The sequence below is a fragment of the Heterocephalus glaber genome, unplaced genomic scaffold (genome assembly GCF_053883595.1).
Source record: "Heterocephalus glaber isolate CG9 unplaced genomic scaffold, H.glaber_assembly_v1.0 deba00001504, whole genome shotgun sequence".
NCBI classification, from domain to species: Eukaryota; Metazoa; Chordata; class Mammalia; order Rodentia; family Bathyergidae; genus Heterocephalus; species Heterocephalus glaber.
The window spans coordinates 71853689-71877720 of record NW_028258324.1 but is presented as its reverse complement, the minus strand read 5'-3'; the positions used below and the strand labels follow the sequence as shown (position 1 = coordinate 71877720).

The following is a 24032-nucleotide window of genomic DNA, read 5'->3' as shown; positions in this document are numbered from 1 at the left end:
ATCCCAGCATCTGAGAGAGAGGCTGAGGCAGGAGGATTGCCTCCAATTCAAGGCTAGCTAGCCAGCCTATGAGATTAAGGCCATTCTAGACTTTACAGCAAGACCCTGTCTCAATAAAACCTGAATGTTCTCCATAAATGAAGGATTCTTGGAACTTAATGGAAAGAGATTTGAGATTAGAGACGATCCTCAGGACAGGCTCTGAATCAGCCTGATAAAAGGTAAACGTGACGGGCCAGAGTCGGGGAATGGAAAGCTGGAGACCAAGACTGCTCAGGACACCCAGGTGCACTTGCTGTGTCCCTGGGACCCATCCTATCCACTCCAGGCTGCAGCTGCCAAACAGACCTCGCCCTCACACTCACTGGGTGGTTGGAAGGTGAAAAAGAGTGCAGGTCCTTAAACTTCCCCTGGTGAAGAAGCAGAGTGCTGCACACAGTACTTTCTTCGGAGTAATATAGAAAGCATAAGAGCAAGAGGGCAACAAGGCAGCAAAACTCTTGCTTTCTGGAGCCAGTGAGATGCTGTGTGCCGAGCGTGGCAGCAGGCGTACCCCAGGTAGAGCTTGTGGGGTCAGGGCAGCTCTTGCCGGCTACTCCAGCACTGTTGTGGGCTCACTGTTCTCAACAGCCAGCTCTATACTGGGATTTCGCTGCTGAACCGGAAGCTTCATCCTGTTCTCCTGGGTGTATGTCAGTGGAATCTTCCTATCTATGCAGTCAATCTAAAATTCTGCTAAACTGAATGAAACTAGAGGGAAATTTGCTATAATACTTAGAGAACTTTCAATTTGTGCCAGTGTCCTTATCTCTTTATTCCTTTTGATACCAAAGGAAATCCTGAGTAAACCTGCTTTTGATTCTTTCATTTACTTGCGTTTGTCACGGAGTTTACAGATCAAGTAGCTAAGCAGCACATTCCCACTGGCTTTTTGTTTTGTTTTGTTTTTGGTACCGGGGATCGAACTCGGGTCCTTGCGCTTGCACAGCAGGCGGTGAAACCACTGAGCTAAATCCCCGGCCCCCCCACTGGCTTCTGACGGGTGACACCTCTGACACCCAGGTCACCACAGCTAACAGCTGCCTATGCTGTCATTCAGGAACTTGGAATCCACTCTGTTCAAGCCAACACCTTCACCTTGGCCTGAGCGGCTGCCCGCTGGATGTCCCTGTGATGTCGCGAGCAGACCACGGCAACTGTCACTTTCTGAACGTGCACCCTGTGACGAGCCATGAAGTTGGACACACACGTGCAGACCAATCTTTCACCTTCCCACGCCTCACCTTGCCCTGTCTTCACCTACAGCATCTCAAAGCTTATCCTTAGGGAGGCAGACTTGACACAGCCTTGTGAATAACCTTGCAGAATTCATCTTTTCAATGACTAGCGTACTACCACCGAGCAAAACAGGCCTCATCTGGTGACACTGACTTCATGAAGACACAGCCAGCGCTAATTGAAGAGAAGAGTGTCTGCGGGTAGAATATATATTTACAGCGACATGTTTAGGTCTGTTAATAAATGACTGTGCCACAAAATGGATATGAAAGCCAGGTGTGGTGGCACAGGCCTGTAATCCTAGCACTTGGGAGGCTGAGGCAGGAGGATTGCTGTGAGTTCAAGGCCAGCCTGAACTACAAAGCAAGACCTTGTCTCAAACAGAACAAAACAACAACAAAAATAATTTTTTTAAAAAAGGATACGAAGAGGCAAACAAAAGCATAGAGAATGAGTGTATCCAAGAAGCCAAAAAAGATCACACAAAATCATAAAATATTAACCAGATAGCCTTGTATCCAAACATCTCTGCTCTGTATTAAAAACCTGTTCTGGGCTGGGGCTTTAGCTCAGTGGTTCCACCACCTGCCTCAAAAGCCCAAGGACCCAAGTTCAATCCCCAGTACCAAAACAAAACAAAACAAAAAACCTCTGTTCCAGGCCAGACATGGCAGTGCCTGCCTAGCACCTGGGAGGCTGAGGCAGGAAGATCACCAAGAGTTCGAGGCCAGCCTGGGCTACAAAGTGAGTTCAAGTCCAGCCTGAACTACATAGTGAACTTTGGCTCCAAAAAAAAAAAAGCTAAAGCAAAAAATCATGTTCCAAAAACCACCCTTCATAAAGGGGGCAGGGACTTAGCTCAGTGGTTCTGCCGCCTGCCTCGCAAGCGCAAGGTCCCGAGTTCAATCCCCTGTACCCCCCTCAAAAAAAACCCCACCTTCATAGGTCTGAAAAGACAAGCGGAGAAGGAATACACAGGAGAAGGTATTTATAAGTATTTCTGATAAATGACCAATATGCAGAATATACGAGAAAAATTCCTTACAATAATGTAAAAGACATTTCCAAATTTAAAAAAAAAGGGTCCAGGTACTAAATCCTTGCTGTTCCGAAGGCTGAGCTGCAGGATCACAAATTCAAGGCCACCCTGAAAGACAGTTCACTACAAAGTACAAGTGGTCAATAAATATGAAAAGGTGTTTAAATGTATTAATTACCATCACAAATCCACCAAATAACTAAAACAAAAGGCAACACTTTGAAGCATTTGTGAGAAAGAGAACTGGATCTCTTAAACACTGGTTTCAATTAGTAGAGCAATAAAGCATTTTCTTGTCCTCAAGTTCTGTCACTGAGTTAGCTGCTGTTTAAACATCTACACCGCCTTGGGAACATGAGGGGGACAAACGGGGGCTCATTGGGGCCTTCTTTAAAAACTGGAGGAGACGGCAAACGAGTACAAGCAGTGTCTAAATAATGTACCTGCCTTCCACTTGCATGCCTACTACATTTATCAGGAAAACTTTTCAACCAACAAGGACAAGTCAGTAACCTCATTTTCAGGTCTAAGTTCTATAAACTCCTTACCTAGTGTCATGTCTCCATACTAATTCTCAGGTGAGCTTCATCATCACGTATCTGGTGATTCCCACAACTTCGCCAAGAGACAGTAAAGCAAGGAACATTTCCCAAGCAATAGGGGAACAAGTCAAGAGCCTTCCCACAAGGTCAGAGAGTGTGAGATCACGGCTATCTAGCTCCCAACCTAGAGCTAGGATCAGAGCTGCCAAAGAGAACCGCCAGCCAGAAAACACAGACAGCACAGAAAGCTGAAGGTCATGGGGATTGATGTCAACTGAAGTATCTGGCTCTTATAACCACAGGTCTTAAAATACTAGAGCTTGAGCCAAGCATGGTGGTGCCCACCTGTGATCCCAGCACTTGTGAGAGGCTGAAGCAGAAAGACTGACAGGAATTTGAAACCAGCCTGAACTACATAGCAAGACCCTGTCTCATGAAGCTAAAAATAAATAAATAAATAAATAACCATAAAACTTGTAACAGGGCTGGGGATGTGGCTCAGCAGCAGAGCCCTTGCCCAGTGTGTGCAAATGCTGAGTACCAAACGCAGCACAAAAAAAAAAAAGTAAAACACTAAACCAAAAATTGTAACTGGATTATCTAAAGAAGTTTCAGGGGGCCGGGGATTTAGCTCAGTGGTTTTGCTGCCTGCTGCGCAAGCACAAGGATCCGAGTTCGATCCCCGGTACCAAAAAAAAAGAAAGAAAGAAAGAAAGAAAGGAAGGAAGGAAGGAAGGAAGGAAGGAGGGATGTTTCAAAGATTCAACAGAGGCTGCGGTGTGTTTCAGTGGCAGAGCACTTGCCCTGCACACATTAGGGCCCTGGGTTCCATCCCCAGCATCCCCAGAACAAAACAAGTGTCAATAAAAGACAAACAGGGTTGGGGATCTAGCTCAGTGGTTCTGGCGCCTGCCTTGCAAGCGCAAGGACCTGAGTTTGATCCCCGGTACCAAAAAATAAAATAAAAATAAAAGACAAACAGTACAGAAAATCATTCCCGCAGCAGGCATGAGATGACTCTCCTTCCTGAGGCCTAATTTCAAGGCTGGCATTCAGGAAATCTCATGCAATTGTTGCTGGCCCATTAACTGGTACAAAAGATGACTGCACAGCCTGGGCACAAACGTGCTTTATGACAATCACCCACATTCCCTCTAAGTCTGGGATATGGTGTGTGCTGGACAGAAGGTTCCTCTATCACCAGCTCCCAGGAACCTCAGACCTGAGACTCACTTCACTTCCCTCATGCCTGTGCCTTCTTGGCGGGCACTGGGGAATGTGGTACCACGGCCGCCAGGGAAGCCCCCCACGGATGCCTCCCACCTCCACCTGAATGTTCCTTACCCTCCTCTAACAAATCCTGGGGACAAGCACACCTACAAATACAGCTCCATGCAAGTCTCTGAAGGCAAGGGTAATCTCAAGAGACTAAATAACTTTTCTGAACAGGCAACTCAGGGAAGATACCCAAATGTTCAACATCATTAGTCACTGAGCAAATGCAAATTAAACTACAAGGAGATCCCATTACATACCTATCAGAATGGCTCAAATTATAAGGACTAATGCTACACAGCACTGACAAGGATGTGGAGGTAGTGGAACTCTCACTCTGCTAAAATCAATGTAAAATGATGCAGCCAGGCTGGAAAAGTCTTGACACTGTCAAAAAGAATTCTGCACCCAGGTATTTACCCAGGAGAAAGAAAACAACCATACAGAGACTTACACATTAACCATAACAGCAGCAGCTTTATTTTGTAAGCTGAAAACAGGGGTGAGAGTGTAGCTCAGTGGAAGCACCTGCCTAGCATACACGAGACACCCAGCACCCCAAATTAAAAATTTAAAAAAAGAGAAAGTGGGGCCGGGGATTTAGCTCAGTGGTTTCGCCGCCTGCTGTGCAAGCATAAGGACCAGAGTTCGATCCCTAGTACCCCCCCAAAAAATTAAATTAAATTAAAAAATAAAAAAAGAGAAAGAAAAATGAAATAACTCAAATTCCTATCAGCAAGTAAAAGGATAAACTAAGCCAGGCTTGGTGGCACATACCTCTAATCTCAGCTACTTGGGAGGCTTGAGGCAGGACAATTCTGACTTAGAGGCTAGCTATAGGATTTTGAGAGACCCTCTCTCAAAATTAAAAAAAAAACTTTAAGGGAGGAGGGGCTGGGAGGGTAGCTCAACAACAGAACACAGAAAAAAATACATAAACATCATGGCTTGTCCATATGAAAGAATCAACAATAAAAAGAAGCAAACTGGCTGGAGATTTAGCTCAGTGGTTCTGCCCCCTGCCTCGTAAGTGCAAGGTCCCGAGTTCGATCCCCAGTACCAAAAAAAAAAAAAAAAAAAAAAAAAGGAAGCAAACTGTTGATACACAGAGCAGCACAGACTTATCTCAAAATCAAACTCCACCAATGAATGAAAAACACCAAGCTAAGAATATGTACAGTGTGATTTCATCCACATGCATTTCTTAAAAATGCTAGGGAATCTACAGTCTCTGTGTTTGCAACAGGAGAAGGATGGAGAAGAGAAAGTGCGATTATGAGGGAATATAAGGAATCGTGGGGGAATGGACACGTTCACTGCCTTGAACTCATGTTGAATGTGTACATCGATCACACACCATGAATGTGGAGGGGAAAATATTATGAGAAAAGAGAGAAGGTGAAAAAAATAAGCTCATAAAACACTCAGACAAATCAGAGCAACAATGCTGGTAAAAACTCAGGTTTCTCCTCGAATCCACATGGTACAGGCAGAGACTACAGCCCTGCCACGAATACAGCTCCATCTTCTGGAGCCCTGGCCAGCGTGGGGACAGCAACCCCTCGGCCCCGAGTAAGCAGTGCAGGCCTCCAGAACAGCAGCCCAGTCTGCAGCACTCAGCTTTCAGTGGTTCTGCTCCACTGTCTACACCTACTGTCCTGGCAAGTAACTATAAGACAAGACTCAAACTAGATTTTTCAAAGATTTAACTCTGCCTCTACAGTAATTCATTTTATCTATAGGCGTATTTATTTTGAGACCGCGTTCAATCTCCGGTATCAAAAAAAGAAAAACAGTATTGTACACCTAAAATGTACCGATAAAAGGATTAAAAAATTATGTAAATGATAATATTGGCTCTAATATAAAAGAAAAATAGGCAAATTATATACATTATATAATATACAATGTTGAGCTATAAGCAAGTATCTTGTCATGATATGAGAAACACAATGTGCTAATCAAGTTATGTGAAAATAAATCAACTTTGTCAAAAATATGTTCACAAGTCTCTGGAAACATATATCTTTTTTTTTTTTTGGGGGGGGGTACCGGGGATCGAACTCAGGTCCTTGTGCTTGCAAGGCAGGCAGCGGAACCACTGAGCTAAATCCCCTGGCCCTGGAAACATATATCTTAATATAAAACATGGCATCAGCTTCAAAAATATCTTTTGTTGGGCCGGAGATTTAGCTCAGTGCTTCCGCCTCCTGCTGCGCAAGCGCAAGGACCCAAGTTCAATCCCCAGTACCAATAAATAAATAAATAAATAAAAATATCTTTTGTTACACAGAATACAGACTATACACCAAAAATTTAAAGCCAAGTTAGTGGCAAAATCCTAACAATTAACAAATCTATTAACAAAATTAAGTTTTTTAGTGGCCTATACCTCCCAGTTGTAAAGACTAAACAAAAACTACAAAAATACTAACTCTATTTGAAAGTAAAAAATACATTTCAATTCACCATGCTTAATTAGAAGACACTATGGGGCGGGGGATTTAGCTCAATGACACCGTACCTGCCTATTAGCACAAGGTCCTAAATTCAATCCCTGGTACCAAAAAAGAAAAAAGAAAAAAAAGAATACACTACATGGTAAGCTCAAAGATACAGAAAAACACCTAATTATATCATCTCAATATTTTTATATTAAAAACTGCAGATACATAATCCAGATATTTAAGTGATTTACTGAAAAAGCAATATATGTATGCACTTTAGTCTATCTCTGGGATTTTATTTTCTGGAAATTTTATAGAGAAATATTGACATCAAGCTTTTCGTATTAATTATTCCCACAGGTCTCCACTACATGAGAAATTTTCACAGGATTTTCAAAACAGGCTTACATATATATTTCTCACTAGTTAAGACTTTTTTCATGTTATAAAGGCAAAACAGAATCTGGGCGTGGAGATACATATCTGTAATCCTAGCACTGGCAAGGCTGAGACAAAAGGATGACAACTCTGAGCCCAGTCTGGGCAACTTAGTGTCTCAAAATTTCAACCAACAAATAAAAAAGCTGGAAACATAGCTCCACAGAAAAACCCTGGGTTCAGTCTCAGTAGCACCACCGCCCCCAAAAACGGCAGAACAAAAAAATTGTTCTATACTATTACTACAATTATGTTTCCATTATGTACACATTTTCTAAAGCCTTGAAGACATGATGGAAAAATTAGAAATTTAGGGGGGTGGGAGGGACTTGAGACAGGGTCTCATGTTGTTCAGGCTGGCCTTTATCTATGTAGCCCAGACTGGCCTCCAACGGCTATCCTGCCTCTCATAGGCTGGGATTACATGCACTGGCCAGCAGACTCAGCCAGAATTTTTACTTGAAGGGTTAAAATATTTTTTCTGCTTCAATTAGTAATATGTTAACCTATGCAATATATTTTTATTTATTTATTGGAATATATTTTTAACCTTATGAAATCCCTTTTTCTTTCCAAGTCTAACTTCTCAATTAGAATTTTATAGTACATTGTGAGTCAAATATGACTGTGGAATTCAGCATATAAAGTTCCACATTGATTGTTAAAAGAAAAAAAAAATCTCTTAACACTTTCAGTGTGTATTCAGGGAAAAAAACTTTTCAGGCAAACAGCTTCTGTGTTTCACTAAAACATTCTTAGCTTTGTTAACTGTTTCCCTCATCCATTTTAACACTATTTCACATCACATTGATCCCTTTCATTTGGAAAATGATGAACACTACTTTGAGGGAAAAGAACATGTGGTCTCACTGGCATGAAGCCATGAATTACTTTTTTTCTTCTTTTGGTACCAGGTATCAAACTCACGACCTTGCATTTGCAAGGCAGGCGCAGTACCACTGAGCTAAATCCCAGGCCCCATGAATTACTTTTAATTATGTCTTATCCCTAAAAATATTCTTCCCTAATCTTTAAAATCTGGAAGTAAACAATGGCTTAGCTCCCGGGAGTTAAATATACAACAAATAAAGCCCTGTTAGTCCAGCAGGCATGGTGGCACACACAGGGAGGAAGAGGCAGAAGGGATGGAGTTCAAGGCCAGCCTGGACTACACTGTGAGACCGTGTCTCAGAACAAACAAAATCCCCTCTATAGGGCCAGGGATTTAGCTCAGTGGTTTCGCTGCCTGCTGTGCAAGCGCAAGGACCCGTGTTCAATCCCTGGTATCAAAAAAAAAAAAAAACAAATCCCCTCTATAAATACCATTTGGAAGACATAAGTATGTTGTTTTTTGGTACCAGGGATGGAACTAAGGACCTTGCAGTTGTGAGGCAGGCGCGGTACCACTGAGCTACATCCTGGGCCCTCACATGTATGTTCTTCATTCATACTACCAAAATAATTTGATTCATATAAAGTATATGTTATGTATTAATTTTTTTTTTTATGCCAGGGATCGAACTCAGGTCCTTGCACTTGCAGGGCAGGTGTCAGAACCACTAAACTAAATCCCCGGCCCCATGTATAAACTTTACTCTACATTATTGTTGAACTTGATAGTGTTCAATCAATATATTACATTATTTTAAGCAAATATAACCCTCAGCAAGTTCTTAATATAATCTAATCCAGTTCATATGTAAAAGAACAAGAAATGAAGATAAATATGGAGCTTTCAGGTGATTCAGAAAATAATAAATTTATACACACAAAAGAGAAGGATAAAGCAAATAAATAAAATGTTAGTGATTGAGAATATTGAGGGAAGCAAAAAACACCTATTGATATTTTCAACAAAAGCAGAGAACATGACATAAGAAACCACAAAACCCCAAACAAGTGAAATGGAAGACAAAAATTATGGGACAAGATATGACAGAAATTATAAAACTCTACCTTAAAACTCTAGTATTTTGGGCTGGGGATTTAGCTCAGTGGTTTTGCCACCTGCTGCACAAGCGCAAGGACCCAAGTTCGATCCCCAGTACCAAAATAAACAAAATCAAACAAACAAAAAAACCTCTAGTATCTGCATAATCAGAGCTTAAATATAAGGAAGTATAAAATAGCAGAGAAGAGTAACAGACTGTGTTCCTTGATTTAAAGAAACATAACTGACTTTAGCAAGTAAGACCATGGGGTTCAATCCCCACCCAGCACCAAAAAAATGAAAGAAAGATATATAACTGGCGTCTTCAAATTATAAATTATCACAACTAGACACAGAATTGCAAACATCAAGAAAAGGGCCTGGGAGAACAGCTCAGTGGCAGCCTGCTTGTCGCACTTGCTCAAGGCCCTGGGTTCGATAACCAGCACTGCAAAGCAGAAAAAGCTAAGACCAGTACAACACGTTGTTTTCCTAATGATTACTGCAGCATTTAACGCTGATCTTCAATGATTCATGAAAAGCAGCTTCGTACAATTACAAAGCAGTAAAATTCTGTTGCTGAAATTCCATAGTGAACGCCTCATTTTCTTTTTTCTAATTCCACAGGCTGTCAGTGGCCGAGTGTGGGGTCCGCTGTGAGACAGATGTCTAAGCCCAGCGTCTGAGGGATCCTGAGCACACAATCCTGTTGGTCAGGATAGGCGTACGATAGACGTCCTTATGTAACCATCAGCACAGAGAAGCATGCATGCACCACACGGCCTGCAAGGTCGCCCAGAAGGTAAGTGCTGTCTTACTATGTCTCAGTAGAGCTGAGAAAAAAAACTCCTCTAAGTGCTATGCTGGGAAATAAGTTTGGTTCCTGCTTTACTGTAATGTCTGCTCCATGAATTTTTTTTTTTTTTTTTTTTTTTTTTTTTGGTGCCAGGGTTGAACTCAGGACATTGCACTTGCGAGACAGGCACAGGCGCCAGTGAGCCACATCCCCAGCCCTACCTACCATGCCTGCTCTTTTCTTTGGGAACCTCGCCTGACCAGGCCTCCCTTCAGCCCGCCAGGCCACCAGCCTCAATGCCAGGTATGGAAGTGAAGACCCCTGTAACGAGGGATTTACTCACAGGCAGCTTGGTGAAGGCTGGGTTGGTGACATGCTTCCCAAAGGCATCTTCCTGGAACTGGAGAAGCTGCACCACCAGTCCAGCCAGCGTCTTATTGGTAGGCGCATCAGCGTGAACACACTGCAAGACAAGACAGGGCTCAGCAACTCTGTGACTGCTGCAGGGAGGAAGTGGGCTCACCTCCCCATGCCTACCAAATGCGGGCACTGTGGCAAATTACACTGTCTGAGACATGTTCTTTGCTGTAAAGAAGTTAGAAAAACAGGGATGTGTGTATGTACACATAAAAATAATCAAGATGAGGGGGATTTAGCTCAATGGTGCTGCCGCCTGCCTGGAAAGCACAAGGTCCCAAGTTTGATCCCCGCTACCAAAAATGATCCTCCATCATCATCATCAATCATCATCATCATCATCATCATCATCATCATCATCATCATCATCATCATCATCATCATCATCCATCATCATCATCATCATCATCCATCATCATCATCATCATCATGAGTCAGGGAAAGTTGAGGCATGCCTGCAATCCCAACACTCTGGAAGGCTGAGACAGGAAGACTGCGAATTCACATCTAGACTAGACAACTTATGACTTAGTGAAACTATTTCAAAATACAAAATAAAAAAAGAAAGAGTATAGTTCAGCGCAAAGATGCTAGGTTCAATCCCCAGTCCCACAAACTAACAACAGTAATAACAATAAGAACAACAAATACAGACCAGGTTTGGTAGTGCATCCCTATAATCCATGGTGGAGACAGGAGGCCTGCGACAGCCCAGGCAACTCAGCAAGACCCTTCCTCAAAATAAAAAAAGAGCTAGGAATGTACAACATATGATCAAAAGTTCCAGTCAATATTTAAATCAAAACAATTTAATACAATAAAAGACTTACCATTAATTCCTCTCAAAATACTCCCCTTGCTTTGAACACACTTATCCCATCCTTATTGCCACTTTCTTTTGTTTTGAGACAGGGTCTCGCTACATAGTTCAGGCTGGCCTTGAACTCGAGGCCATCCTCCTGCCTCAGCCTCCCAAGTGCTGGGATTACAGGCATGCGCCACCATGTCTGGCCTTCTTGCCACTTTGCGAAACAGCTCTACAAGTCCTCTTTGCTGAGTGTCTTTAGTTGTCCTGTCCTGATTCCCTCAATGTCCTGAATCAACTGAAAATGTTCCCCTTTTGGCCAGGCATGGTGGTACATGACTATAATCCCAGCATGTGGGAGGCTGAGGCAGGAGGATCACCAGTTCGTGCCCAGCTTAGACTACACAGTGAGTTCAAGGCCAGCCTCAACTACATAGCGAAACCCTGTCTCAAAAAAAAGAAAAGAAAAAAAGATACAAAATGTTTTCCTCTTGTGGAGGGAAGAAGAATTATGGAAAAGAGTCAGAAGTCATGTAATGTCAAATGTGGTTAGTTGGGTAAGGACACACTATATATTTTTTTTGGTACCAGGGATCGAACTCGGGACTTTGCACTTGCGAGTCAGGGGCCGGAACCACTGAGCTAAATCCCCAGCCCTGGGGCAATCATTCTTAACAAGTAGGGTCCCCTACCATTTGTACTCCTTGAGATGCATGAGCTTTCTACTATACATGAAACAGCCAGCGTGCAAGTGAACTGCTGCGGACCGGTGTTTACTTGAATCATTTTATTTTACACAGCAGGTCAGTGAAATCTAACCAAGAGCCTGGTTCCATCTGACCCACAATCTAAGGAGTTTTTACATTTTTGAAAGGGTGGGAGAAAAATTAACATTTTGTGACACATGAGAAGTATTAAATTCAAATTTCAGGGTTAGGGCTCAGTTGTAAATCACTTGCCCAAGGCCCTGGGTTCAAGTCCCCAAATTACGCCCCCCAAAAAAATCAAAATATAAATTTTTCTATGGGGGGGGGGTAGGGTCTCACTATGTAGCCCAGGCTGGCCTTGAACTCACAGGGATCCTCCTGCCTGAGCCTCAGGAGTCCTGAGATTACAGGCGTGCACTACCACTCCCAGCACAAATTTCAATTTCCTTAAATTTCACTGAAACAACACATTCATTTACATATACTCTAAAGCAACCTTCACAAAAACTACAGAGCTAAGCATTTCGAGTCAGACTGCATGGCTCCAAACCCTAAAGCATTCATCTGTCTCTGTAAGGAAAAACTTTACCTGTCCTTGTTTTATTTTTTAACCAAAACGTTTTTTGGCACATTATGGATATACATAACAACACTCACCATAGGGAATTTGCACCTGTACATGATAAATCTTGCTGCTTCTTTTTCAACCCCTCCTTGTTCTGGGCCTCTGTTTTACCCCTTTAAAGGGTCCCTTTACTATCTGTGCTTGTTTTTTTTGTACCAGGGATCAAACTCGGGACCTTGCGCTTGCAAGGCAGGAGCCTGAACCACTGAGCTAAATTTCCGGCCCTGTCCCTTTACTATCTGAAGAATGTTCTGTAAACATACTTCTTTCTATATGGCCACAACCTGCCACATGTATCACTTTTCCTCATTGCCGAAACAAAATAATCAACACTCAAAGTTAAAGGAAGAAGGTTGATTTTGGGCTCAGTTTGTAGAGGTTTCAGTTCACCTGTGCCTGCCTGGCAAGCACAAGGTCCTGAGTTTGATTCCTGGTACTGGGAGAAAAAAAATCAGTTTGCAGTGGCCTGGCTCCAATGCAGGCTGGCATGGGAGAGGAGAAACAGTTTGTGGCAGACAGAAGGCAGCTGGTACCAAGCTACAAGCAACGACAGCAGTTTCTGTCAATTTTATCTTCTATCTAGGCTACCCTAGCTTCTGCCCTTAGGGTGGGCAGCACTGACACCCAGAACTATGCCAAACCAATCAGTGGACTGATTTAGTAATCACACACCTTTAAACCCAGCATCATACACTCCAGATCTAGCCAGCTCTGAAAAAGCCTCACCTACAACCGCATGAGCTGTGGAGGGACAGCCAGACACAGAGCATAACAGCACATTTATGGCAAGTAGGAATCAAACCGTGGAGACAAGTTTCATATAATCAAGCATAGAAAAAAAAAAAAAGGCAATTCTTTCACAGGTGTGTCCAACCTGTGGCCTGCCCCTCTTGGGGCCCACTTTTAAATGTTATAATAAAAAATACTTTTAAATAAAATTTTGCTACTTACATACATGTATACATACACGTATGTATGTATGTGTGCAGACATGTATGCATTTGAATATTTGTGTGTGTTACTGAGGATTGAAGCCAGGGCCTTTGCACTAAACTACATCCACAGCTATTCACTCATTTGTTCATTTATTATTGCAGTACAGGGGCTAGAGCCCAGGACCTTTGCACTGAGGTACATCCCTAGCCAATTTGCATTTTCAGACAGGGCCTTACAAGTCACTAAGCTGCTCTGCTGGGCTCCAACTTTCAATGCTCCTGCCTCAGCCTCCAAGAGTGAGGAATTACAGCCCTGCAACAACCCACTAACATCATATATTATATATGCAGTCCAGCACAATTCCTCTTCACTCAAAAAGGGATGAGTAGGGCTGGGCATGGTAGTACCTGCCTATAACTCCAGCACTTGGGAGGCTGAGGCAGGAGCATCACTGCAAATTTGAGGTCAGCGTGTGCAACACAGTGAGTTCAAGGCCAGCCTAATACATAGTGCATCCCTGTCTCAAAAAATAAAATAAAATAAAAAAGGGGTAGAATAGAGGAACAAGACAGACAGGAGGTTGCATATGGCAGGAAGTATGGCTCTCAGATTTTAGCATGCAACCAAGCCATGAGTCTAAGCCCCACGCTCAGTTTCTAACTCAACTGGTCTCTCAATTCAATAAGTTAGGCCCAGAACTTCACATTTCAAACAAGGCCCAGGTAGCACTACTGTTCTGGGAAACTGCACTTTAAGGACACTGGACTAGCCAGTCAGGCATGGTGGCATGTTCTTGTAATCCTAGCACTCTGGGAAGCTGAGGCAGGAGGATCTCAAGTTCAAATGCAACCCAAGGACTTAGCAAGACTCAGCCTCAAAATAAAAAATAAAAAGGACTGGAGATATTAGCTCAGTGCAAAGACTTCGGTTCAATCTCCAGTACTGAGCCAGGCTTGGCTGAGACAGGAAAATCAGGAGTTCAAGGCCAGCCTGGGCCACACAGTGAGCTATGAGTTCAAGGCCACCAAAAGATAGACAGACAAGCAAAAAAACAAACAAAATACTTTTTCAAAAAATTTATTGGTGCCGGGGATTTAGCTCAGTGGTTCTGGAGCCTGCTGCGCAAGCACAAAGTCCCGAGTTTGATCCGCGGTACCAAAAAATAAATAAATTTAAAAAAAATTATTTTAAAATAAATAAAATTTTAAAATTTTTATAATTTACTAGTTAAAGGCTGGAGATACAGCACAGTAATAAGGTACATGTGTAAAAGCCCTGGGTTGGATACCCAGCACACACACACCAAAAAAAATTATAAAAAAGTTTAGCAGCTGGGGATTTAGCTCAGTGGTTTCGCCACCTGCTGTGCAAGTGCAAGGATCCAAGTTTGATCCCTGGTACCAAAAAAAAAGAAGTACTTATAAGTCCTACTTCCTATGATACACTGCCAATATCCAACAACAAAAAAACCCAGGGCTGGGATTTACCTCAGTGGTTTAGACGCCTGCCTCGCAACCGCAAGGACCCGAGTTCGATCCCAGTACCAAAAAAACCCAAAAAAAACCCAAATCCATTTTCTGGGGTTTTTTTGGTTCTGGGGATCAAAATCAGGACCTTGTGCTTGCAAGGCAGGCAGCAGCACCACTGAGCTAAATCCCCGGTCCCCAAATCCAGTTTTTGAAGTAATATATTATATACTTTGGAGTAAAAATTTCATCACTTTTTCTTCACTTTGTAGTTCGGGCTGGCCTTGAACTCATTATGGAGCCCAAGCTGGCCACGACCTCAGACTGAGCAATTCTCCTGCTCAGTCTCCCGAGTTCTGGGATGACAGGCGTGTGCCACCATCCCCAGTCACAGTACTGTATTATCTTAATAAAGAATAAATTCTTAGCTAGGCATGGTGGCTCACACCCAAAATGCCAGGACTCTAATGGGAGGCTGAGGACCACAAGTTCAAGCCCAGTCTGAGTAACTGGAGAGACTTAGAGGCCCTGTCTCAAAAGAAAATATTTCTAAATAGGGCTGGGATGTAACTCAGCATGAAGGCCCTGGGTTCAGTCTCCAATACCACAAATAAATTAACTCTGGGGCTAGATATGTAGTGCAGTGGTAGAGTGCTTGCCTAGCATATGAGAGCCGTTGTATTCAACTATCAGTACTGCCAAAAACCCCCAAAACGATATGTTTAGAGAGTTTTATCAAAAAATCAGTTGCAGCTGGGGATGTAGCTCAGCGGCGCCACGCCTGCCTGGCAAGCACAAGGTCCTGAGTTTGATCCCTGGTACCAAAAAAAAAAAAAAAAAAAAAAAATCAGTTGCATATTATCTACAGAATAAGTATCAAAAGTTTAACCTGCCTGTAACCCTATTACATAAAAAAGTCCCACTGAGAGTAAGTAATCCTGTGACTGCCAAACAGGTCATGTGAAGGTGAGCAAACGCCCTCTCTATTCGACCTAGTATAATGTCAGGGATCACTTTAAAACTTTAAGCTTTTTTAAAAGATGGATTTCAAGATGTTGCCCAAGCTGGCCCCAAGCAATCCTCCTGACTCAGCCTCCAAAGTAGATGGAGCTACAGGCAGGAACAATAGCCATCAGCTCGAAATCTTTAATAATCCAAACAAGCCAGGAGAGGCAGCACACACCTATACACCCAGCTACTCAGGAGGACAGAAACTTTAAATCTAGCCTTGAAAACTTATAGAGAACCTGTCTCAAAATTTTAGAAAAGGGCTGGGAATGTAGCTCAGCAGTAGAGTGCTTGCCCAGCACACAAGAGCCCTGGGCTCAATCCCCAGTGGTGAAAAAAACAAAGACAAAACGCAAAGAAAATGAAAAAAGAAACCAAACAGATGACACAGCGTGTGCCTGCAGTCACGGCCCGCAGGAGGCTGAAGCTGAGGATCAGTCGAGGCCGGAAGGCCAGTATGGGCAACAGAGCCAGTCAACGCCTCAAAAACAACAAAAAAGAAAGCACCCAAACTGTGGAGGGAAACTGGCCTGGCAGCTTAATGGCTTGGCGGGTAACTTCACCTCCAAGGTATCTGAGCTGCACAGGTTTGAGACCAGAAGTGGTAGGGATTCACTGTCTAAAACATGGTGGTGCATGCCTGTAATCCCACCACTCGGGGAGGCTGAAGCAGGAGGAACCAATTCCAAGCCCAGCCTGAGCAACTCAGTAATACCTTGTCTCAAAACTGAAAAAAATGTCCCCGCCTGCTGCGCAAGCGCCAAGGACCAGAGTTTGATCCCCAGCACCAAAAAAAAAAAAACCACTGAAAACAATGAAAACTGGGCTGGGAGTGCAGCTTAGTGAGTTGGGCCTGGAATCAATTCCCAGTACCACAAAAAAAGACAAAAACCCCTCAGCAGCTAAGGTCAGCTCCCAGCCCTATCCAAACAAGACTTCACGGTAACCCTCTCACACCTCACCCAGCTCCCTCACCTAAGGATTCCTCTCCAAGGGTTCCTCTGCCCCACTGAAGCTCAGCCCAGTCAAAACCTATTCACTCTCCACTGTGGGTGGCAAAAACAAAGTTAGCAACAAAGCCTAAAGTAAGTAGGTTCCTACCTTAGCCTGTTCCTTCAGCCAATGGAATTTATATGGGGGGTGGGTACTGGAGACTGAACCCAGGACCTTTGCACTGAGCTACATCCCCAGGTCTTTATTTTTTGAGACAGGAGCTCACCAAGTCACTAAGTTGCCCAGGCTGGGCTTAAACTTGCAATCCTCCTGCCTCAGTCTCCCAGAGTGCTGGGGTTACGGGTGTGTGCCACTATGGCCAGCTGAAAGTTCTTTTATTTCCAAGTCATCTAGGTTTTAAAGGTAGGTCCACAATCTTTCCCACCAGACTGAATTCCTATGAAAGGGACATGTGGCCAAAAGTGGGCTTTGGTGCTGCACACAGCTCACCAACAGAGCACTTGCCTGCCACTTGCTACACCTTGGGTCCAACTTCCACCACCAACAAGGGAAATTAATGGGGAGGCGGATCACTGAAACTCACACCTACCACTTCCCAGATCTGTGGGAAAGTTCTCAAATCTGAAGCCTTGGGTCCTCTTCATTGTAGTGATGAAAATATGATCTATCACTCAGGACTGCCATGGGGATTGTAGTCACAGAAGATTTTCTGGGTTGGTTTTTTTTCTTCTTGGTTGCTAGAAACTGAATCCAGGACCTAAGGCGTGCTAAGCACAAACACCCCCAGCCTAGGTTATGTTTTAAAGCACCTGGCATACAGTAGCTGCTCAGCTGTCCACTGGATATACACACACCAAAAGCCAGGCATGGTACCACATGCCTGTAATAGAGGCACTCAGGCTCAGGACTGTACCTCAGTGCCGAGGATCTGAGTTCAATCCCCAGTACCACAAAACAAAAGCACAAGAGTCAAAACTTATCCGTCACTGGGCGTGGTGTCCCAAGCCTGTAGTGCCAGCACTCCCACTCGAGCCTGAGGCAGGAGGATCACCGTGAGTTCCAGGTCAACCTGAGCTACATAAATTCAGGGCCAGCCTGAACTACAGAGTGAGACCTTGTCTCAAAAACCACAACAACTGGGCCCGGGATTTAGCTCAGTGGTTCTGCCGCCTACCTCAAAAGTGCAAGGACCTGAGTTCAATCCCTCGGTACCAAAAAAAACCCAAAAAAAAGCAAAAAAACCAAAAATTCCTGTCAGCCGAGTATGGTAGGCTATATCTGTAATCCCACCACAAAGCAGGTTGAGACAAGATGTTAAATTTGAGGCCAGCCGGAACTAAACAGTGAGTTCAAAGCCAGCCTGTCTACAATGAGAACTTGTCAGAAAAATAAATAGAACTGGAGATACAGGTCAGTGGTACAGCACTTGCTTAGTGTGGGCAAGGACCCAGGTTCCATCCCCAGTACCACAAAAAATAAATAAACCTCTTCCAATATGTACACCAAGTAGGAATGTATTATGTAAAAAACTTCTGATTAGTACTTTTACTACTTCAACACAACTCCCAAAAGCTGAAAGAATTCTGGTTGTTAGACTAAAGGCACATACAATTCTGAAACTGTACTCAGATTCCAAGAAACATACTCTTGCTCAGCATAGCGCTGCACACCGGTTATCCCAGTACTTAGGAGGCTGAGGCAGGAGGATCACTATGAGCCCAAGGCCTACCTGGGACACATAGCAAAACCCTGTCAATAAATTCATCCATCCATCCACCCAATCCATCCAAACCAATCCCTCCCTCACTCCCTGCCTCAAAAAGACCAGAGATGTCAAATCCAACCTTGACTTGTCTCTATACCCTCTGAGAACCTAGGCACTGGCTACTCTGGAAGCTGAAGCAGGATTACAAATTTAAGCCCAGCCAAGGCAACTTAGTGACTTAGCCGAGTCATCTCAAATTAAAAAAAAAAAAAAAAGACTGGGGATATTGCTCAGTCAGAAGGCCCTGGGTTCTAGCCCCAGTAGTAAAAACAAAACAGGGCTAGGGATTTAGCTCAGTGGTTCCGCCACCTGCCTCGCAAGTGCAAGGACCCAAGTTCAATCCCTGGTACCAAAAAAATAAAAAATAAAAACAAAACAAAAGAACCCTACAAACCTCCTTAGGGACTGAGGGTGGTAGAGCACATGCTAGAGAGAGACCCTGGGGGGTTAAGTCCCCTACACACACACACAGGCACACAGACATGGGCACAAGCGTACAGTCCTTTATTGATTTAAGAGAGAAAGCTTTGGATGAAGGGACAGAATTAAAAAAATTAAGCTGGGCATAGTGGCACTTGGGAGGGCTAAGGGAAGCAAATCAGTGCCAACTTCCAGGCCAGTGTGGGCTACACAGAGAGGCCTTGTCTCCAAATAAATAAACAATTAAATAGTCTCACAACATAATTCAATTCCTTTAGCCATTTTCAGAAGCTCTACAGTCTACACAAAAAAGTGGCCAATTTATCACTGTATATGAGAGTGATATTCTTTTTTCCCATTTTTCTATTGGTACATTTTAGATATACATAATGATAACATTCATCATCGCGAATTTATACCTGCACATGATATATCCTGCTGCTTTTTTTCCCCATTCCCCTCCCCTCCCTTCAACCCCTCTTCCCTTCCTTTTTTTATTTACTTGTCCATAGAAGAGAAAAATCTACAGTCCCAAGCCTGATTTCAAGAGGGAAAAATTCAAAGCATCTAAAAATATAGTTATCTCTCACGTCCTCATTTCAGATAAGAAATGGTCGCTTGGGCCAGGGATGCAAGCGCCAGGTCCTGAGTTTTGATCCCCCATACCGAAATTTAAAAAAAAAGAAATGGTCACTTAAACCTGGAGTGGTGGCACACGCCTGTAAGTCCCAGCACTCAGGAGGCTGTGGCAGGGGGATTGCCGGGAGTCTGAGGTCAGCCTGGGCTACATAGTGAGACTGTCTCAAAAATAAATTTCCCGGAAAAAAAAAAAAAAAAAGGAAAGGAAAGGAAAGGAAAGGGCCACTTGTGAAAGTCAAAGTGAAACAGCAGAGAAACCCAAGATTGCTGCCCTGGCCTAACAAATGTCAAACACTGACAGGTTCCTAGACTACTTTATTTTTCATTCATTCAATGGGTACTTACTAAGCAACTACTAAGGGTGAGGTGCTGCTAGGCAGCGTGTACCAACCACGTTCCAAAACACTTGAACAGAACTGCCCCAGTGCTATGGTCCTCAGTGGAGGACACATAGAAGAGAGTGCTCTTGAAATCTGTGAGGGGAACCGTGCTTAGGCCAGCACTGAGAGGCTGAGGCTGGAGGATCGCCATGAGTTCGAGGTCAGGCTAAGCTATATAATGCGTTCAAGGACAGGCTGAACTACATAGGGAGACCCTGTCTCAAAAAAAAAAAAAAAAAAAAAAGAGGGTCCAGGATTTAGCTTAGTGGTTCCACTGCCTGCCTCGCAGGCACGAGGACCGGAGTTCGACCCCCCCCCCCAAAAAAGCAACGTTTTGTAACGGAGCATAAGGAGCATTTTTTGGTGGTTTGATTCATAATAACGTCTAAGAGAATAACTCCTGAATATCTATTTAAAAGAAAAATTCTAAAACCTGTGTTATAAACAAGGAGTTAAGGCACAACGCATAAAACCACTGATTCAGCAGAACTGTCATTCCAAAGTAGGCCAAACAAGAATAGTAAGAGATTTCAAATAGTAAACACTACGAAGAACAAAAATATAAAATGGGGCTCTCTGGGCAGGCCTCACTGAAGATCACATTATGCACTGACGATCATTACCTCTTGTACTCAAACCACACATCACCCCAAAGTGCAAAGAGATGAAAAGGGTCTCGCTGTGTAGCCCAGGCTGGCCTCTAACTTGTGGCGATTCTCCTGCCTCAGCCTTACGAGTGCTGGGACATAACGGTGCCACGGACGCTCGGCTGAAAACTCATTTTTAACAGCACTGCATCTCTCACAACACTGCAGTACCTTTGGGTTAACTTCCGAGGCCAATCGCGCCCAGATCTTCAGCAAGCCAAAAACGGGAACCGGCAGCGGACTCGAGCCTCGTCTCTGCCTGAATTCGCCCGCGCTCCCCGGCGGCCCGGACCTCACGCCCATTGTTCACACCTGATGCGGCTAACAAAAGGGCCGGACGCAGCCCGCCCCGCTCCCCCGGCCGGCGGGTGCGAGCCCCCCGCCGTGCGTGGGCCGAGGGGCCGCCGGGCCAGGGCCAGGGCCAGCGCCAGCGCCAGCGCCTGCGGGGGGGGGGGGGGCGTGGCGCCGAGGCCTTTTGTTGTCCCTCGTGGCGCGGGGGGAGGGGCGGCCAGGCCGCGGTCCTGGCGCAGCCGCCCCCGCTGCCGTCACGCGGCCGGACCCCGCGCGCGACCCACCTTCTTGTAGTGCTTGCCCAGCCACACGCGCACCGAGTCCAGCTGCGACACCGTCTCCGGGCTCTCCCAGAACTTGCTCGCCGGGCCCCCGTCCTTCCGCCGATACACGGCCAGGCCCGCGGCCGCCGCCCCCGCGCCCCCCGCGCCCATGGTTCCTGCCGCCGCCCCCGGGCCCCCGCCCGCCGCCGCGGCCATCGTCGCTGTCCTTCGTCCCCGCTCCGCTCGCCCAGGCTCTCGCGGCGTTTCCCGTTCGCACCCGCGCGCGCGCGGAGCCCCCGCCGCCACCACCGCTCCTGGGTCCGCCCAGTCGACCCACTTCCGTCGCGCATGCCGGCCACGCCCCTCGGCGCCAGCATCTCCACGGGTGCGTGCGCGTATGTGCGCATGCGCAGTGGCCCGGGAAGAGCCTAGCTGCCCGCCTCTTCCGCCCTCTGCTGAGCTCTGCGAATCCCGGCCACAGCACAACGAGGTTTCGGTGCTTCAGTGTCTAACCCGTCTTCCTGCGTCCGATCGTTAGGCGGTCAACAACTTCAGGGAGGTTCTGTGTCATTGTTGGAATCCCCATTGTGTCTGCCGAAAAGAAAAAGCCCGGTAGAGTACCGCCGGCCTCGCTCCGCAGACCTGCTGCCTTCGGACTCCGGACACCTCGGCTTGCGCCTGCCCCAGGGTCCTTGCCCTGCTGTGTCCTCGACCTCGCAGATCTCCCTTGCTGTTCTCGCTTGCGGGGCACTGCTGCGTAAATAGCTTAGAAGTTCTTCCGAAAGGCGATCCTCACCCTACCATCCTGGACCGCCAGTCACCCCCACTCGGTATTTTCTGCGTAGATTTCACCAGTTCTTTTTCACAGCTCCATCCTCAGCCCCAGGGACAGGATCTGTTATCTTCAGATGTTCAGTAAATATTTGAAGAAGGAATGAATGACCTACACAGGCAAAAAGGTTTAAAACAAAATGTGATTGTCCATAACGGAATTATGGACATAGATATGATCCTTGATCTTCAGGTGACTACAGTTTGTGAAAAAGCCTGCTTAGTCTTTCAGGACTTTTAAAACTGAGTAGAGGATTTAGGGGTGTTCGTGTTAGAGCGCCCACAAGGCGCCTAAGGTAGCCCACCACAGTGGCGAACGCCTGTAATCCCAACACTGGGAAGCTGAGGCAGGAGGATCCCTGTGAGTTCAGGGCCAGCCTGGGATACATGAGAGTGACACTGTCTTTAAATAAACAAGTAAATATTGGGCTAGGGATATAGCTCAGTGCGAAGTCCCTGGGTTCAATCCCCAGTACGCCCGCCTCCTAAAGGTCAAAATTACTTGGGGGGGCATAAAAAGAAATAAAGTGTGTTCAATACATGTACCGACTCCCCATGATGAATACAATCATCATGTACTCTAAACAAAATTTTGATAATTTTTTTTGGTACTGGGGATAGAACTCAAGACCCTGCGCATGAACTCTGGTGATGAACATGACCATGGCCATCTTTTCCACACAAACATGAATGTGACCATCTTTTCCAGAATCGTGGAATTAAGTTTGAGCCGAGGTACCACTATATATGCGTGTGTGTGTGTGTATATATATTTTTGGTTCTTTTGGTTGTTTGAGGCAGGGTCTCCCTTTGTAGTTCAGGCTGCCCCTGAACTCACTATGTAGCCGAGGGTGGCCTCGAACTCGCAGTGATTCTCCTGCATCAGCCTCCTGAGTGTATATATATATATATTTTTAATCAGTTCACCTATGTGTAACCAATCTCCATGTTGGGCCTACATAGGTAAGCTCCACCCTTCTTGGCTCTTTCAATCCACACTAAGCCACCCTGAATATGTTTATACTTAACCTTGCTGGCTAAAGCCAGGCATAATGGTACAGGTTTCTAATCTCAGCACTCGGGAGGCTGAGGCAGGAGGACTGTGAGTTTGAGGCCAGCCTGGGCTACAGAGTGAGTTCAAGACCTGTCACAAAAAGAACTAAAAAAATAAGACAAAAATACCATGTTTTGCTTTCTTCTGTCTAATAACTTCAAGAGTGAACTATTTGAGAAGTGATGGTTGGAGGGAAATGAAAGACAAAAACAGCACTCTTGGGGCTGGGGATTTAGCTCAGTGGTTCTGAAGCCTGCCTTGAAATTTCAAGGACCCGAGTTCAATCCCCAGTACCAAAAAAACCCCCCCAAAAAACAGCACTCTTAATCAAATGAAATGTAAATCCAGAATATGGTGACCATATTTAACTGCAGACAGTTTTCTCTTTTTACAGCAGTACACTAAGGGCCACAACAGTGACTGTGAACAGAAACTACAGAAACCAATGTTAGTATTCAGTGGGGAAAACTACAATTCTTCCATCCTCCATAATTTTTTATCATGACCTATTGTACAATATGGCAACTATAATTAATAGTTGGGGTAAAGTGCTTTTCTTGTATATGCAGGGCTCTGGGTTTGATACCCTAGCACTGCAATAATAATAATAATAATAATTGAAAAAACAATAATTGACATTTCAAAATTGCTAAAAGAGTGGAGTTTTTTGTATTGTATTTTTGGAGTACTCAGCATTAAACTCAGAGCCTTCCACTATTGAGCTATGTTCCCAGCATAAACGAGTAGAATTTAAGGGCCTGGGATGTAGCTCAGTGGTGCCACACCTGCCTCACAAGCACAAGGTCCTGAGTTCCATCCCTGGTACCAAAAAAAAAACAAAAAAGTAGAATTTAAATGTTCTCACTACAACAAAAGAAGTGTGTGAGGTGATAGATTGACAAGCCTCATTCAGTCATTCAAAATTCATACATATACCACACAAATACATGCAATTATTATTTGTTCATTAAACATGTTTGGGGGCAAGGGATGTACCTCAGTGATGGAGCAGTTCCTTGCATCCCCAAGACCCTAGGTTGAATCCCCAGCACCATAAAAATTTAAAAATAAAAACAAAA

General features: G+C 44.7%; 1 protein-coding gene across 6 annotated transcripts in view; it reads right to left on the bottom strand.

Annotated features, from left to right (window-relative positions):
- The window catches only part of Smarcc1 (SWI/SNF related BAF chromatin remodeling complex subunit C1), a 153998-nt gene extending 132594 nt beyond the window's left edge, over positions 1-21404 (bottom strand). For 3 of the 6 annotated variants that reach the window (XR_015441163.1, XM_021256732.2, XM_021256739.2), the window contains exons 1-2: positions 21090-21403; positions 10089-10208 (exon numbers count right to left, since the gene is read on the bottom strand). Coding sequence is in view for 5 of the 6 variants with exons in the window: in XM_021256732.2 (XP_021112391.1) it covers positions 10089-10208; positions 21090-21284 (315 nt within the window). In the remaining variant the exon portion in view is untranslated. Of the gene's footprint in view, positions 1-10088; positions 10209-20685; positions 20864-21089 lie in introns of those variants that run through there. The other 3 variants (XM_004834968.3, XM_021256736.2, XM_087187086.1) reach the window with 3 other exon arrangements.
- Positions 21405-24032: the final 2628 nt, after the last annotated feature.